At 44.1% G+C, this 15,700-nt stretch overlaps 1 protein-coding gene across 1 annotated transcript in view; it reads left to right on the top strand.

The window, feature by feature from the left end:
- CPS1 (carbamoyl-phosphate synthase 1) overlaps positions 1–15,700 on the top strand; it is a 204,067-nt gene that overhangs the window by 164,350 nt on the left and 24,017 nt on the right. The window contains exons 32-34 of the mRNA XM_068245395.1: positions 2,789–2,959; positions 4,939–5,013; positions 5,228–5,326. Of these exons, the coding sequence (XP_068101496.1) occupies positions 2,789–2,959; positions 4,939–5,013; positions 5,228–5,326 (345 nt within the window). The remainder of the gene's footprint in view (positions 1–2,788; positions 2,960–4,938; positions 5,014–5,227; positions 5,327–15,700) is intronic.

The following is a 15,700-nucleotide window of genomic DNA, read 5'->3' as shown; positions in this document are numbered from 1 at the left end:
TCCAAGGAGCAGAGAATAGGAACATCCACCAGGCAACCTAAGCAGGTGCTTGGGGCCTAGTTGGTGTCAAGGGGTCCACCTGCCTCCTCTCTCGTCTTCAACTTACCAAAAGGACCACAAGTTGGCCCCTTATCTACTACCTTTCGTCTAGGGTTCCATTACATCTTTATCTATCTCAGTCCAAGGGTGACCAAAAGAAAAGGGCAATATTTGCACTGGAGACCATGTGGTTGTCCAGATATGCCACTGCTAGTGTCCCTGAAATGAATTAGCCCGGTGCTGTTCCTGCATTTTAACTCTGTTGTACCTTTGCAATAGGAAAGAAACAGCATGTTTAGTGTCGCAGTGTCTTTAAACACAAACAATCAATGTATTTATCAGTCAAAATCAATTTTGAAAGTAATTCAGCAAGAAACACGTCAAACGGCTCCGACGTTAAGGCTCCTTTAATAGCTTTCGATAACTTGTTATGCTGCAGGTGTTTAAAGAATCACCTCTGAGGACTGAGGGACATCTGGGTTTATCTGAATTTACAAAGCAACTTAATTTCTTGTGGGAGCTGCTTCCTCTGTGTGTGCGATGCGACAGGCAGCTGTATGTGGGCTGCCTGCATAATACCAGCGCTGTCACTACACTATTGATCTGCCAATCACCATACTGCGAGAAACCTGACAAGGCATTGATAAGAAAAGAGCCCCTATCAGACAGTATGATACAGTAATACCAGGGTGTTGTCACAAAGGGAACGTGTCACCTGTCAGGATTTACGCTGGTGTTAGACAAAGATCAGAATACCAGAGGTGCTTGTTTGTTTTGTGCAGCGGATACTGTTTAACCACTTGAGGACCACAGTGTTAACCCCCCCCCTAAAGACCATGCAATTTTTTGCTAAATTAACCACTGCAGTTTTAAGGCCTTGCTGCAGGACCGCACAACTCGGCACACAAGTTATCCCCCCCCCCTTTTCTCCCCACCAACAGAGCTTTCTGTTGGTGGGGGTCTGATCGCTCCCCCAATGTTTATGTTTATTCTTTGCAAATATTTATGTTATTTTTTTTTAAATTAATTTCCCTATTTATTTTTTTACCCTAACCCCCTCCCTCCCCCCAGCTGGCCAATGACGGCGATCGGCTGTCATAGGCTTTAGCTTATGAGAGTCGATTGCTCACCTGTGTCCCCAGTACAGCGCTGCCTTAGATTGCAGCATTGTACTATGCTAATAGGTTGCGCAGTCTCTAACAGTCTCAGAGCGGTGATTGCCGCTGGGAGACTGAAGGTGGAGCAGAGCTACCAAGCGGAGATGCGTGCGCATCGGCGCGTGTGATCTCCTGCAAAATCCAGCCCCAGGACTTGACGCCAATTGGCTTTAGGTGGTCCTGGGGCTGCCACCGTGGTAACGGCCCTTGGCGTGACGCGTTCTTTAGGTAGTTAAAGCACGAAGTTTAAAATCAGGATGATACCATTTATTGGCTAACAAAACATGAATAAAAATAAGCAAGCTTTCGGCCTTGCAGCCTTCGTCGGGCTTATATCCTGTTAGTTTGGAGGCTGGTGGTACAGACAGCTATATACATGCACATCAAAAGGGAAAACAGATATTTTTTTCAAGCATAAATACATGTCATTAAGATGCCTTAATTCAAACAGACCATCTAAATGGGGTTAGAGGTTGTTAGCTGAGATAAGGATAAGATACGGATCCTTGTTTACTCCATGCTCACAGACCTGGGATTAGGATTGACCCAGGCCAGAGGTATCGTAAATTCTTAGAATTAGAATTTAAGATACCTCTGGCCTGGGTGAATCCTAATCCTAGGTCTGTGAGCATGGAGTAAACCAGGATCCTTATCTCAGCTAACAACCTCTAACCCCATTTAGATGGTCTGTTTGAATTAAGGCATCTTAATGACATGTATTTATGCTTGAAAAAAATATCTGTTTTCCCTTTTGATGTTGCATGTATATAGCTGTCTGTACCACCAGCCTGCAAACTAACATTATATAAGCCCGACGAAGGCTGCAAGGCCAAAAGCTTGCTTATTTTTATTCATTTTTAGTTAGCCAATAAATAGTATCATCCTGATTTAAAACTTCTTGCTTTTACTGATGGCTAACACGGTACAATACCCTACTGCTACTACTTAGGTAGTTAAAGGGGAGCTGTATTATGTGTGTGAGCATGTATAGAATATTTACATATTGTGTGAACATTAATCAGAAATGTATTTTGCTAGTAGAATAGACTTGAAGCAGTTCATTTGGGATACCGCCTGGGTAACCGTGTAATAGACTTTATTGTAAATCGCAGCTACCCGTTGGTGTGTTGGGCGCCCAACAGTAGTCAGTCAGCTATTTGTAGCATTTTTTATATTAAATACTAGTTTATGGGCTATTAGTGTAAGCAGGAAATGTGGGTCCCTGCGGCTAATGGACTGTTTTTGGAAATAAACATTTTGTGGGTTATTCCTGCTTCACACAAATAATATTAATACAATTCTAAGTCAGAACTGAACCATTTCATTGAGTTACACAACAGCGGTAGCTTCACAAGTGCCTTTCTGGAGGAAATTGGAGGGTACTTCAGATGATTGCTGCAGAATTTGTGTATGGGTCCCCAAGTAAGAACATAATTACGGTATGTTATAGAAAATATGTTTTTGCCCAATTTAGAGCATTTTAGCATGATGTCTTGTTGATTTAGTCTGTAGCCATATATTTTTCTTGAAGACACTGATTTATCTCCTATGAAATTTGCTGTTCATTAAGCCTGGATGACTTCTTTCTGTAGGTAATTGAATGCAACTTGAGAGCCTCCCGGTCCTTCCCTTTTGTATCGAAGACTTTGGGTGTTGACTTTATTGATGTAGCCACAAAAGTCATGACCGGAGAAAAAATTGATGAATCTTCTCTGCCAACACTGGAAAGTCCCATTATTCCTGCTGATTATGTAGGAATCAAAGTAAGTGCCTGCACAGTTTTTACAGAAAACATGTGACTGCTTTGACTGTTTTTATTTTGAAGAGGACATATAGTAGAATGTAGAGATGGCCTGAACGGTTCACCGGCGAACGGTACACCGGCGAACGTCTGGGGTTCGCGATCGCGGAGGTGACAATTGTAATACCCATCACTGCATATACCTACTACCTGTTGTTCACTTCAGTGCACCCACCTACCTACAAGAGCGCATGCAGTGTCACTGTGCCTGTCCGGTACCTGTATGTGTGCGTGACAGGTGCACATTTGTAATACCAGTCATTGCATAAATGTTCACAGTACCTGTGTGTCCGCACGCTGTGTAATATACCACTCCGAGCATGCCTGTTAACTGCATCGGTGTGACAGCTGCACATTGTATTGTAATACCAGTCACTGCATACCTTTCACTGCATCTGTGACTGCACATTGTATTATACCTGGCAGTCAGTGCATACCTTTCACTTGAATGGATGGCAGACTTGCCCTCCATAACAGATTCTCGTTACAGGTAGTAAAGTCGATCAGTGTCATATACAGCAGGGCCTCGAAAGTTCTCCTGTATTGTTATTTTTGGTCACTGCCTCGGGACTTGCATGCCATGCCTGCTGCCTTCCTTGGATGTGTGGTAGCCATTCCTGCTCCTTTGCCCACAGCATGCCTGCTGCCTTCCTTGGATGTGTGGTGGTGATAGCCATTTCTTAGACTCCCAGTCCGGACCAGAATCGAACCAGGATTCCCCGGCCATTACCCGTGGTAACCATGCTACTGAGAAAGTACCATTGAAAGTTTCACACAGTTGAATGAATGGCTGACTTGCCCTCCATAACAGATTCTCGTTAAAGGCAAGTGGTGTCATCTCTGGCACACAGCGCTGTGCCAAGGGTCCATCTGACCACAGATGCCTGGTCTGCAAAGCACGGTCAGGGCAGGTACATTACTTATACACCAAATGGGTCCTTACTTGGATGTGTGGTGGTGGTGGTAGCCGGTTCTTAAGCTGCCACTCTGGACCGGAATCGAACCCTGATTCCCCAGCCATTACCCATGGTCACTCACAATGGCAGACTTGCCCTCCATAACAGATTCTCATTATAGGTACTGAACAGCCAGCAAAAATGTAATTTAAAAAAATAGATGTAACCTTTAACAATGGTAGAGAAAGAACCATTGAAAGTTGATAAGGCAGTCAGACATTACCTGATATCACTGAGGAAGAGCAATCTCGCCATGTTGCGCACCAGTCCAGCACAGCCATCACTACACAAACAGCTAACGCAGTGCGTTACACAGTGAGTTTGGTGTGTCAGTGTGAAGCAGTACTCTAATTACACTCCCTGATTGATGTATACACATGCAAGATGTTTTAAAGCACTTTAGGCCTGCAATTTAGCATTCAATGTGATTTCTGCCCATAAAACGCTGCTTTGCGTCAAATCCAGATTTTTCCCCGGGACATTTGGCATTTATCCCACTCCGCCATGCCCCCCTCCAGTTGTTAGACCCCTTGAAACATCTCTTCCATCACTTTTCTGGCTAGCATAATTTTTTCTAGTTTTCCAGGTTCGCCTCCCCATTGAAGTCTATTGCAGTTCGCAACAGTTCGCACTAACCGAATATCGGAAGGTTCAGGCCATCTCTAGTTTGTAATACAAGCTATGCTATTTGTGTAATGCCTGCAAATCTTTATGCGTGCTATCACTCTACTGGAAACATTAGTGAATACACCCCAAAAGACAAAAGAAAGAGGAGAATTCTAGGTATCTTTTGCACCAAGTCATATTCTGTTGACTTGATTTTCAGCAAGTTTACTAAGACATGTATTACAGTTGGAGATTGAAGTTGATACACTATATTTTATAGTATTCAGTTACAAAATGACTTGTCTAGTGAACGCATATTTATATAGATGTTTTGATTGAAGTGGAGTAACCCATTACATTTTGACCAATTGTTTCACAGGCTCCAATGTTTTCCTGGCCCCGCCTTAGAGGAGCAGATCCAGTTCTGAGGTGTGAAATGGCTTCTACTGGGGAGGTAAACACATTTGCATGCCTTACATTTAACAAGTGTCTTTCATGGGTGTTTTCAGAGCTTAACAAAATATTTTGATGTTCTGTGGTTTTAATTGTTTTCACTTTTTTGTATTCCTATTTGTGGCGAATAAATGCTTTTAAATGCAAGTTAATTACAAAAACATGTTAATAAATATCTAGTTATGTAGTCTGTTTATACATTGTGCTCTGTGTAGGTGGCCTGCTTTGGACAAAACATCTACTCAGCCTTCCTGAAGGCCATGATCTCCACTGGCTTCAAAATTCCCCAGAAGGGCATTCTCATTGGAATCCAGGCAAGTGGTGACATGCATTGACATTATTGTGTTGTGTGGCATATGCCAGTCAAGGTTTAATGCAGCAATAATACGTGCAGTTAGTTCAGGCAGTCTGTTAGCCAAATCTAACATACAGGGCCAACACTCTGAAAGCACTGAGCGTTAGCTATTGTCATTTCATGGTTCGATATAGATTGATTTTTCTGTTCTTTTTAATCGACCACCGCAGAAAAAGTTTTGACATTCTGCCACAGCATAGCCATTTATACGAAAACTTCAGAATAAAATACTCTTGCCCATATGCAATTCATTGTTTCTCCTGAGTTTTCTCCTAGGAGATAATTTTTCATCTTCTTTTAAAAATAATTTTTCAAGATTTTGCAACTGAAAAGTTACGAAAACTAGTAGAAAACGTGCTATAAAAATTATTCTGAGTATTTTCTTGCTTGCTGGGGCTGAAAAGGCATTTTATTGACAAGCTGTAAAAATATCAACTTGGAGAAAACTAAGGAGAAACCGTTACCGTAATTGCATATGGGCTTCTGTGTCAAAAAATTCTCAAATACAATACTTTTCAATATCTGCTGGTTCATGATCTGTCAAGATTAGGTAGAAGCAGATTGTTTAGGTTATTATAAAAACAAAAATAATTTATTTAAACGTTCAAGTTAAAACCAACACTATAGAGACTGATTTACTAAGTCAAGATATTGGACCTCACAGTGACTAAGAGTCTCTTGTCTTTGAGCTGCTTACGCACTTGGGGAGCAGCAGCCTACAGCCATGCTGCTGAAACCACGCCTGGTCTCATTGAACTGCATAGGGGAACAATGCACACACATGCATGTTTCCTTACACTTATCCAGGCATTGCAATGACCATATGGGGTTACCTTGCTGTGTTCTGTCCATCCCACCTTCCCAATACTGATAACGAGTCCTGTTTAAGTGTATTTAATTTCCCACTGGGGCTTCCAGTTGGTCCACCGAGTGGGTCAAACAGGAGTTAGGTGTCAGAATTCAAATAAGCTCCTCAGCAGGTAACTCCATATTTGAGGTTGTCACAAAGCATTCTTATTGGTCTACATAAAATGAGTGGTCTTTTTGGTGGATAGCGGTCCTCTGCTGCCAAACTTGCTTGCTATTTTGAGTGAGTGGAGTACATGGCTATTACCTTGTCCCAAATGTAACGTTGTTCTGCATGCACAATATCGATTTTGTGCTACTTACACTTCCTTCTGTCACTCAGAACTATACAAGGTCTAACCTATTCAATACCGTAAAAAAACGTTTTATTATGTTCAAAAAAATCTTATTATGTTCAACATTGTAGAACAGATGACCTTATTAGGGAAAAGCCTCCAGAGTACAAGTGCAGCCACACTGTGCAGGTGCATAGTACAGCCCTCCCCTGCAGTACCATGGAGCCACTCATCCACAGCTCTTTTTCTCTGTACCCGAGAGGCTCAATGCTACTGCGCAAATGCAAACCCACTGACACCTGTGCAGTGTGGCCACACTTGTAAATGAAGGGGAGCATGGCCGTGAAGATAACGAAGATCCCAGCCAGCAGCAGAGGGGTTGCAGAGGATCGGGGAAGCCTTTGGATCATCCAGAGGCTTTCCACCCACAGAGGTAAGTATCTAATTTTTTTTAAACGTTACAGGTTTACTTGCACTTCCTATCAATGGAACCTCAATCATATGAACCATAACTTTTTAGATAATCTATCTGATGCATGCTGATTAGACTGAGGTACACATGCTCAGGTCATTCTGCATTAACACTAAAGGTGCCCATACATCTAGCCATTTCTGATCAGAAAGAGATCTGTGGCTGCCATAAACTGCAGGCCAATTCACGATCGATTTCAGCATTAAAATCTTCCAGGAGTCGGCCTAGTGATGCCACCTCATCGCCTCGCCACACCTGGCGCTGTCCCTCTACTGTAAAATGTGCCCTCTCAGTGCCCATTTACCTGTTGGTCTGCTGCTGTCTCTGTCCTCTTCCTCCTACACATGAGCACCACGTGGTTGCCGTCGTAATGTGGGCATGTGTGTGCCGTCAACGACAGGTAAAGTATTCATGCACGGGCACCAGAGGGGACACTGTACACTAGTGGGACAGTGCTAGCGGTTCTGTCGCATTCGTCGCTTGTCCTGATATCGCACGCCGTTACTGCCTCACACCCAATCGAGCATGCCGTCCTGAGATTTTGCAGCATGTCCGAATGATACATGCAACCAATTTTGGCCTGAAGTTGGTTGCATTGTCAATCTGGCATGCTCTTGCTGGCAACGATTTTCATACGATTTGAATTGTATGGTCGATTGGTGACCAAGTCGCCTGCTGTATGGCCACACTGTCCAGAGATTTTGAATGTCTGATGAAAACTATTTGTCTCTGATATACCCAAACTCTCTTATGTATAGTGAGAATATGGGCTCAATAAACGAGCCAAAATGAGGAAATGTGTTTGTTGTGCTGGGAGGAGAATCTTGCGGTTTTAGCTTTCTAATGATCAATATTCAGCCGGCACTCTTTCCCAGTCACAAAATTAAAATTCACATTATATTCATCATATTGCAATCAACAATATAATTATTTGGAGTTATTATGATTGCATTAGGAATTCACAATTTGTAAATATTGTTGCATTTGAGGTTAATTAAATTTACAAGTCATAGCTGGCTGTGTTGCCTCTTGTAGAAATTGTATTGTGGAAATATTGTTATACATCCACCGGCTAAATGAAGAGCACTTATTATTTGCTGCATATATTGCTAGCACTCCTTCTGAAGTCCTGGCATCAGACTACAGGTGTACAAATAAAGGGGCCGATACACCTAACGATTTTCCCGCCGATATACAGTGATCGTAATGGCTGTGAAATTGTTGCACAAACGATGACAGAACGATTGATTTCGGACGGAAATCAATCGTTCTGTCAGCGTTTGTGCAACGATTTCACAGCAGGTTCCCATCGATCCGTCTGTGCGGAAGGTTTTACTCGATCGCCGGCGGGTCGGGAGTGCGTCAATAGCGACGTTCGAATGCCCGACGACCGACGCAATACAGCAGCAATACATTACGTGCTCCGGCCGGCGCGAGTCCCCCCGGTCTCCACTGTCTACTTCTCCGCTGGGCTCCAAGTCCGGCAAGCTTCACTGAACTTCCTGTCCCGGCAGGAAGTTTAAGCAGTAGAGCACCCTCTACTGTTTAAACTTCCCCGGATGTGAAGTGAAGCCAGCCGGTCCGGAGCCCAGCGGAGAAGAAGACAGTGGAGACCAGGGGACTCGCGCCGGCCTGAGCAGGTAATGTATACAGGAGGGAGGCGGCAGCAGCAGCTTCACAGACTGTGATCGGTTTCATGCTGAAATCGATTCACAATCTGTTTGCAGTAAAGGCAGCCATACGATCCCTCTCTGATCAGTTTCGATTAGAGAGGGATCTATCTGTTGGTCGATCTGATGGCAAATCGACCAGTGTATGGCCACCTTAACTGGATAGGGGGGAACAGCACTGCTATGATCACTCAGTTACGGCTTGTTCAAACCTAGGGCATTTTGCGTGTTTTTTAAGCGACAGCGATTTTTAAAATTGCCTTAACCTCTTGACGACCAGCTAACGCCGATTGGCGTAAACTGGTCGTCTGCGGGTTACCATGGAAACGGCCGCTCGATCGAGCGGCCTTTCCATGTCAGTTCACGGAGGGTGTCTCCGTGAACAGCCGGAGAGCCGCCGATGGCGGCTCGCCGGCAAAATGTAAACAGGCGGGGAAGAAATCCCCGCTGTTTACATCATACGGCGCTGCTGCGCAGCAGCGCCGTAAGGCAGATCGGCGATCCCCGGCCTCTGATTGGCCGGGGATTGCCGGCATATGATAGGCTGAAGCCTATCCTTCAATGCGCAGGACGGAAATCCGTCCTGCGCAGCACACAGGGGAAGGGAGAGGGAGGGAGCTGGCGAGAGGGCGGAAAGCGCTGCGGAGGGGGGCTTTGAAGAGCCCCCCCCGCTAAGCAACTGCAGCCGGCGGCGATCAGACCCCCCCAGCAGGACATCCCCCTAGTGGGGAAAAAAGGGGGGTAGTCTGATCGCCCTGCTGCACTCCTGATCGGTGCTGCGGGCTGTAGAGCCCACGCAGCACCGATCAGTGTAAAATCCCCTGGTCGGCAAGTGGTTAAAATTGCTTGTGCAATGATTCCCTATGAGAGTGTTCACATCTGAGCGGTTCGTTTTCGATCCGCTCAGCAAAGCGCTGCCTGTACCATTTTTAGGGTGATTTTGCTACAATTAAAGGTATTGGAAAAACACAAAACGCTCACAAAATAGCTTTGTGCGGCGATTGCGTTTGCACTTTTAAGAATAAATACATTGCTGTTCTTCTTTTCTGGGTCAAAGAGTTCACCTCCTGAATTGCGTTGGGTAGTGAAAAAATAGAATCGCTCTGCAAAAGTGCTTTGAAAAGTGCTGTACACAATATCGTAGCGTGCAGGTAAGCGCCGGGAGGGGGAAAAAAATCACTCACAAAATTGCAAAACTTGGCCGTCTGCGATTTCGATTTTAGATGTAAACAAGCCTTAAAGTGTACCTGAGGCGATACGTGACGTGATGAGATAAACATGTTTATGTACAGTGAAAAACATATTAATAACCAGGCTGTTTCACTTGTTTTATTTTGGTGCCTGAAAGAATTGATTTCTAGGCATGGAAGTAACAGCTTCTGTCTTGTCTGTACCCTGTCGGGAATATAGTAAACATCACTGATAATTATAGCCATACATGTTTTCCTGGCAGAATACAACTGCTGAGAGCAGAAGGAGATAAAATACATGAACTATTGACCTTTTTCTAACTCTGGGACACCTATTAATCTGCCATTGAGGAGAGGCAACAAAATATTCAATCTACTTTGTAAATGTTTACATATAAAAGAAAACTATGGAATATCTAAAAAAGTCATTCTTAGGAGTAGGATGATAAATACAATTGTTTATTTCATCAGCTTATTTTTACCTGTGATTCACTTTAAAGTTTGAAAAAACGATGTACAGGATCTTTATCGTAACATGATCAAGGCTTATTCAATAGCTTATGATAGTACAAAACAATTAAAAACGCATAAAAAAACCCTAATAAAAATCTTTGCCATGACACAGTAACCTATTATAACTATACTGCCCCATTACAATGTAAAGTCAACATCAGAGGTTCAAAATGAACCTCTGTCTGACTTAACCTGGGTTCGGTAATGACATTCACAGTGATATAGGGATGCTGATGCAATGCATAAGTGCTAATGTGAAATAATAATAATAATAATAAAAAATAATGTGCAAAACAAGTTAGACAAATATGTCTCTCAGTGTGTGCTATTGTGAAAATCAAACCTTGAATATGCCCACCAGGGAGCAGCCCATAAAGTGTAAAGGAAAGGAGGACGCTTAGAAAAGAGACAGAAGAGGAGGAGCACTCCATAGTGTGACAAAGTTTTATTGGATAAAAAAGTGCATTAAAATACCTTTACTAGTTGTAACAACAAGAAGAACGTGTAGATGGGCGGACAGCCCTCTCAATGTATCCTTAGGGCAGAGGATCTCCATGTGCTGATGGCGTCAATACACGTTTCAGTGTGACCACATGGTCACGCTGAAACATGTAGTGATGCCATCAGCACATGGAGATCCAATGGGACAGCTCCCTTCTTCCACCTAGGACAGACCTGACATTGGTCAAGGCAGTCTCCCAGGCAGTCCGCCCTATGGATACATTAAGAGGGCTGTCAGACCATATACACGCTCTTCTTGCTGTTACAGCTAGTAAGTGTATTTTAATGCACTTTTTTATCCAATAAAACGTTGTCATACTATGGAGTAGTGTTGGGCGAACAGTGTTCGCCACTGTTCGGGTTCTGCAGAACATCACCCTGTTCGGGTGATGTTCGCGTTCGGCCGAACACCTGATGGTGTTCGGCCTTTTAAGTTCGGGTTCGCCCCGAACTTCTAATGGCCGCCGAACAGGGCCGAACAGGGCCCCTGTTCGGCCGAACAGGGCCCTGTTCGGCCGAATACTGCCCCCCTATGGGGTCGCAGGCATAAGGGGGGGAGCATGCCCCGATCGCGGGGGGGGGGGGGTCGGAAATTCCCCCCACCCCCTCCGCTAGCGCTCCCCCCTCTGCCCGCTTCCCCATACAAAAGTTTAAGCAAAGTACCTGTAGTGGATGGCCTGGCAGTGGGCGGCACTGTGGAGTGAGGAGGAGGAGTCCGGAGAGTGACGTGTTGAGGGAGGCCGGGCAGCGGGCGTGAGGTCAGAGAAAGGGCTGAAGTACCACAAGGGTACTTCCGCTGAACCGCCCGCTGCCCGGCCTCCCTCAACTCGTCACTCTCCGGACTCCTCCTCCTCACTCCACAGTGCCGCCCACTGCCAGGCCATCCACTATACAGGTACTTTGCTTAAACTTTTGTATGGGGAAGCGGGCAGAGGGGGGAGCGCTAGCGGAGGGGGTGGGGGGAATTTCCGACCCCCCCCCCCCCCCGCGATCGGGGCATGCTCCCCCCTTATGCCTGCGACCCCATATGGCCCCCAAAAGCTGGATGTTCGGAAAGTTCGGGGTTCGGCCCGAACATGCCGAACATCTCGGCCATGTTCGGCGAACTTTCCCGAACCAGAACATCCAGGTGTTCGCCCATCACTACTATGGAGCGCTCCTCCTCTTCTGTCTCTTTTCTACCAGTTTGCCGTACAGCCAGCTAAGGAGCAGCTACCTTTTCCCATACTGATACCCCTGGTCTCATTAGCACAAGATTTCACATCTATTTTAAAGGATACTTAGTCCAGGAAGGTAACAGGATGCAGAGCGGCCAAGGCGTGTAGGCAGAGATGGACAGACGGCTCCCCAACAAACCCCACTAGTTCTGCAGGAGTCATCCTGCTTTCTCAAGAGAGGAGAAGAGGTTGTTTTTTTGGACTTTCTGTTCTTCTCTGGGTGTACACTGGAGACATTTCTTGGAGTGTCCACCAATATTCTGTTTGGCCTTGAATGCACCTGACTGGCCACTGGCCAGTGAAATAAACTTCATATCCTTTTGGCCCTTTCAAATGCTGACCTGCTGAACTGGAGTTAACATTACAATCTAGTGAACCCTCTTAAAGGACACATCTACATAAACATCCAAATCAGCGTAACATGCCATGCTACTGTTTCTGGCTACCACAGAAACTTTACTATCTCTAAGGGGATTTTCCTGGAATTCCATATTTGCATTCCAATGTTAAAGGTTCAAAATCCAGGTTTAAAGCTTTGACTGTCTCAGCCTTTCAGGTAAATCATAACAGTTTGTAAACGCTTATTCAACATTTAATCCATTAATCCAGTTAGAAGTGTTTCTCAGCCACACGGGCGTTTTATGACCTCTAATTATTTATCAGTGATCGTTACATTACAGTCCAACTACAGAAAATTAGCAGTTTGCTACTCTGCATTCTTACCCCCCTCAGTGAGAAAAAAGGAATACAGTAGGACTGGGACTGTTCATCTCATGAGGATAGGTGTCACTTCAAGGACCCTTTAAGAAAGAGTGAGACATCCAAGAAAAGAAAGAAACTGAACTATTCAAGGCCTGTAATGCTTGATCAGTTATCTGAAAGCGTTTAATTAACTAGCGACGAGAATATTTAATTTGGTTGTTTTAATTCTCTGCATGGGTCACTGAAGATTTATATATTTTTCCTATCACTCAAGACCACTTCCTGGTACAGTTTGTCAGCAGCACTTACTAACAGTCTTCTCTACACTTAGGTGCCCATAGACTCATCAATGTTCTTATTCTAGTCTCTACATATTTGATTCATCTGCTGGGAATTTATTTGCCAAAATGTAGATTACATTTTTTATCAAAAAACGATCAAAAGTACAACTCAGAATGAAAATGTAGGTCGAATAGGGGCTGGGGCATTAGTAGATCAATGGTCCATAGCGTTGCTCTGCATCAAACAGTTCAACACTGTGGTTTGATTGATTTTTAATAGATTCCTTGCTGTAATCTATTGGAGATTGATGTGGAGTTTGGTAGGAATCGATTCTTTATAAATTGATTCTTTTCGTAAAAGAAATGGATCATTTTGGAACATTGGGTGGCAATCTGTAGGTGTATTTGCTTTACTGTATCAAATTTTTGGTAAATCCTCTATTTGCATAGGTATATGTACACCGCTGGTGAGGTGGATGCAGGGTGAGCCAAATGATAGTTCAGCCTGCTCAAATTCCTGGCGGCATTAACCCCCTTGGCGGTATTATTCTTTCTGGATTTTAGGGTCTAAAAGCGGTACAAATTTTTGCCCCCTCTAAGAGCCTAAAACCTGGAAAAAATCATGCTGCTAGAGAGCTCTGCAGCAGCTCAGTACTCACTCACCTCCCTGGGATCCAGCGCTGCAGTTTTCCCTCCGTCCTCCGGGTGGTACTGTAACCCTATAGTGAGATTGCTGGCTGTCGTCATGACCAGGGGGAAGCAGAGCCTCGGAGAAGAGGAAGAATAATGGCAGCTGATTTCGGGATCCCCCCGGAAGCCGAGTGATAAAAACCCGCTGCGCGCATTGCTCGGCATAGACCTCCGCCGGCTACCATGAGCCCAGCTCGGGAATACCGCTCCTAGCATGTTTTTTCCACCCCGAGCTGAACGCTGAACTTGTGATTGCCACTAAGGAGCCGTAGCAATTCGGAGGAAAAAGTAATTTGAGGTCTGGAAATTGGCAGAACCCTGATTTACCCATGTGCGGGCCATGGACGATAGCAAAACGGCCCAACTCAGGCACTATGCGGCCAGTGCATGGCCCCAAAACCACCTGCTTTACTCCTATATGCCTTTTCCTAACAGACTTGATAAGCTAAAGCGAGGAAGACTATTGGTCTGCAGAATTAGCAAGCTAATAAAGGGACATTAGTATGGCAGCTAGCCTAGAACACCCCTCCCCCCGTATCCGAGAAAGTGCTGAGCAGTTTGTTTTGGAAAGAGAAAAAAAACCCTACATTTTAATATGATGTTTAAAAACTGAATCTAGCTAATTATGTTTGAGAAAGTGCAAGGGTCTTATTAAACGGAGAAGTCAGTGTCAAGAGTGTGACATCTCTGAAATGGTTTTAATATAAGAGCAAAGACAGGAGCTACACAAAAAGCTGATGATGAAGTTCTTTGACACTTATCAGTTTTCATTCTCTTTTCAAAATATGATTTTATATATCTGACAATGCTTCTGTTATGCAGCTCACAATTTAAAGAGAGAATGAACTTCTGTTTGGTATAACTGTAAATCAGTGCGGCACAAGACTTGCTACAATTTAAGAGACTCTGTAACAAAATGTTCAGCCTTATTTCTTCTCCCTATAAGTTCCTATACCTGTTCTAATGTGGTCTGGATTACTGCAACCTTTTCTAGTTGCACAGTCTCTGTAATAAAATCTTATCTTCTTTCCTTTGTCAGGCTTTGTTGACACAGAGAGGAATGCACTGCTTCTGCTGTGATAGGGAGAAGTTATGCATGCCCTCTGCACGCCCCCTGCAGGCTCTGTGTGTGTGTTTTGTTTATCCCTCACAGACAGCAGGTCTCTGCTCTCTGTTTCAGTTTGTCATGCTGAGAAACTGTGAGATTCACAATGTAATTATCTGCAAACACTTGTTGTATACTATAGCATTATATATATATATATATATATATATATATATATATATATATATATATATATATACGTAAATGTAAAAAATTCACCGGGGATAGTGCGGGTAGCAATAAACTACTGATATTCTACTATTGAGCAGTAGCTAATTCCGATAGTAGTATATTGGTAATTTTTACAGATTTATGACTATTCTCACACTAATGTGCTAAAATAAATTTGCATGTTGCACTTGCAAGCCTCTAAATAAATTGGCTGCTGAAGGGTTAGAAAAGCAAAAAAAAACCACTTGCATTACTATGCTGGAACTGGGTGACATTCTCTTACCAGTGGAGCGGTCTGCTGCACTGACAATGGCTTCTGGACAGCTTTACTGGAGTCTTACGTTACTTTGGCTTGTATTAGAATTCATACAAATCCTTATACAAGTTAGCGTACGGCCTAATACAAGTCAGTGACATGCATCAAGCAGTATGCAAGCTTCTGTTACTGACTGATAGACTGCTCTGCAGCTAACAGACTTCTCGGCAAAGTAGCTTCACTGCAGTAATTTGGATTTTGCGTAGGTGCCAATAGAAGTAGTGGCTTTTAGTGTTAATATGGGCACCAGAGGCTTATAAAATAGCGGGCTTAGGGGGGCTCTATATGTAGCCACAATTTGTATAATGTGTGGCCCCGGCACCCGCTATCGTATCAGCCAGAGTGGGTGGCTTCAGGTGGCAT

Source organism: Hyperolius riggenbachi, chromosome 7 (genome assembly GCF_040937935.1).
Source record: "Hyperolius riggenbachi isolate aHypRig1 chromosome 7, aHypRig1.pri, whole genome shotgun sequence".
Taxonomy (NCBI): domain Eukaryota; kingdom Metazoa; phylum Chordata; class Amphibia; order Anura; family Hyperoliidae; genus Hyperolius; species Hyperolius riggenbachi.
Note: the sequence above shows the minus strand (reverse complement) of the source record. Positions and strands in the feature narration are given on the sequence as shown.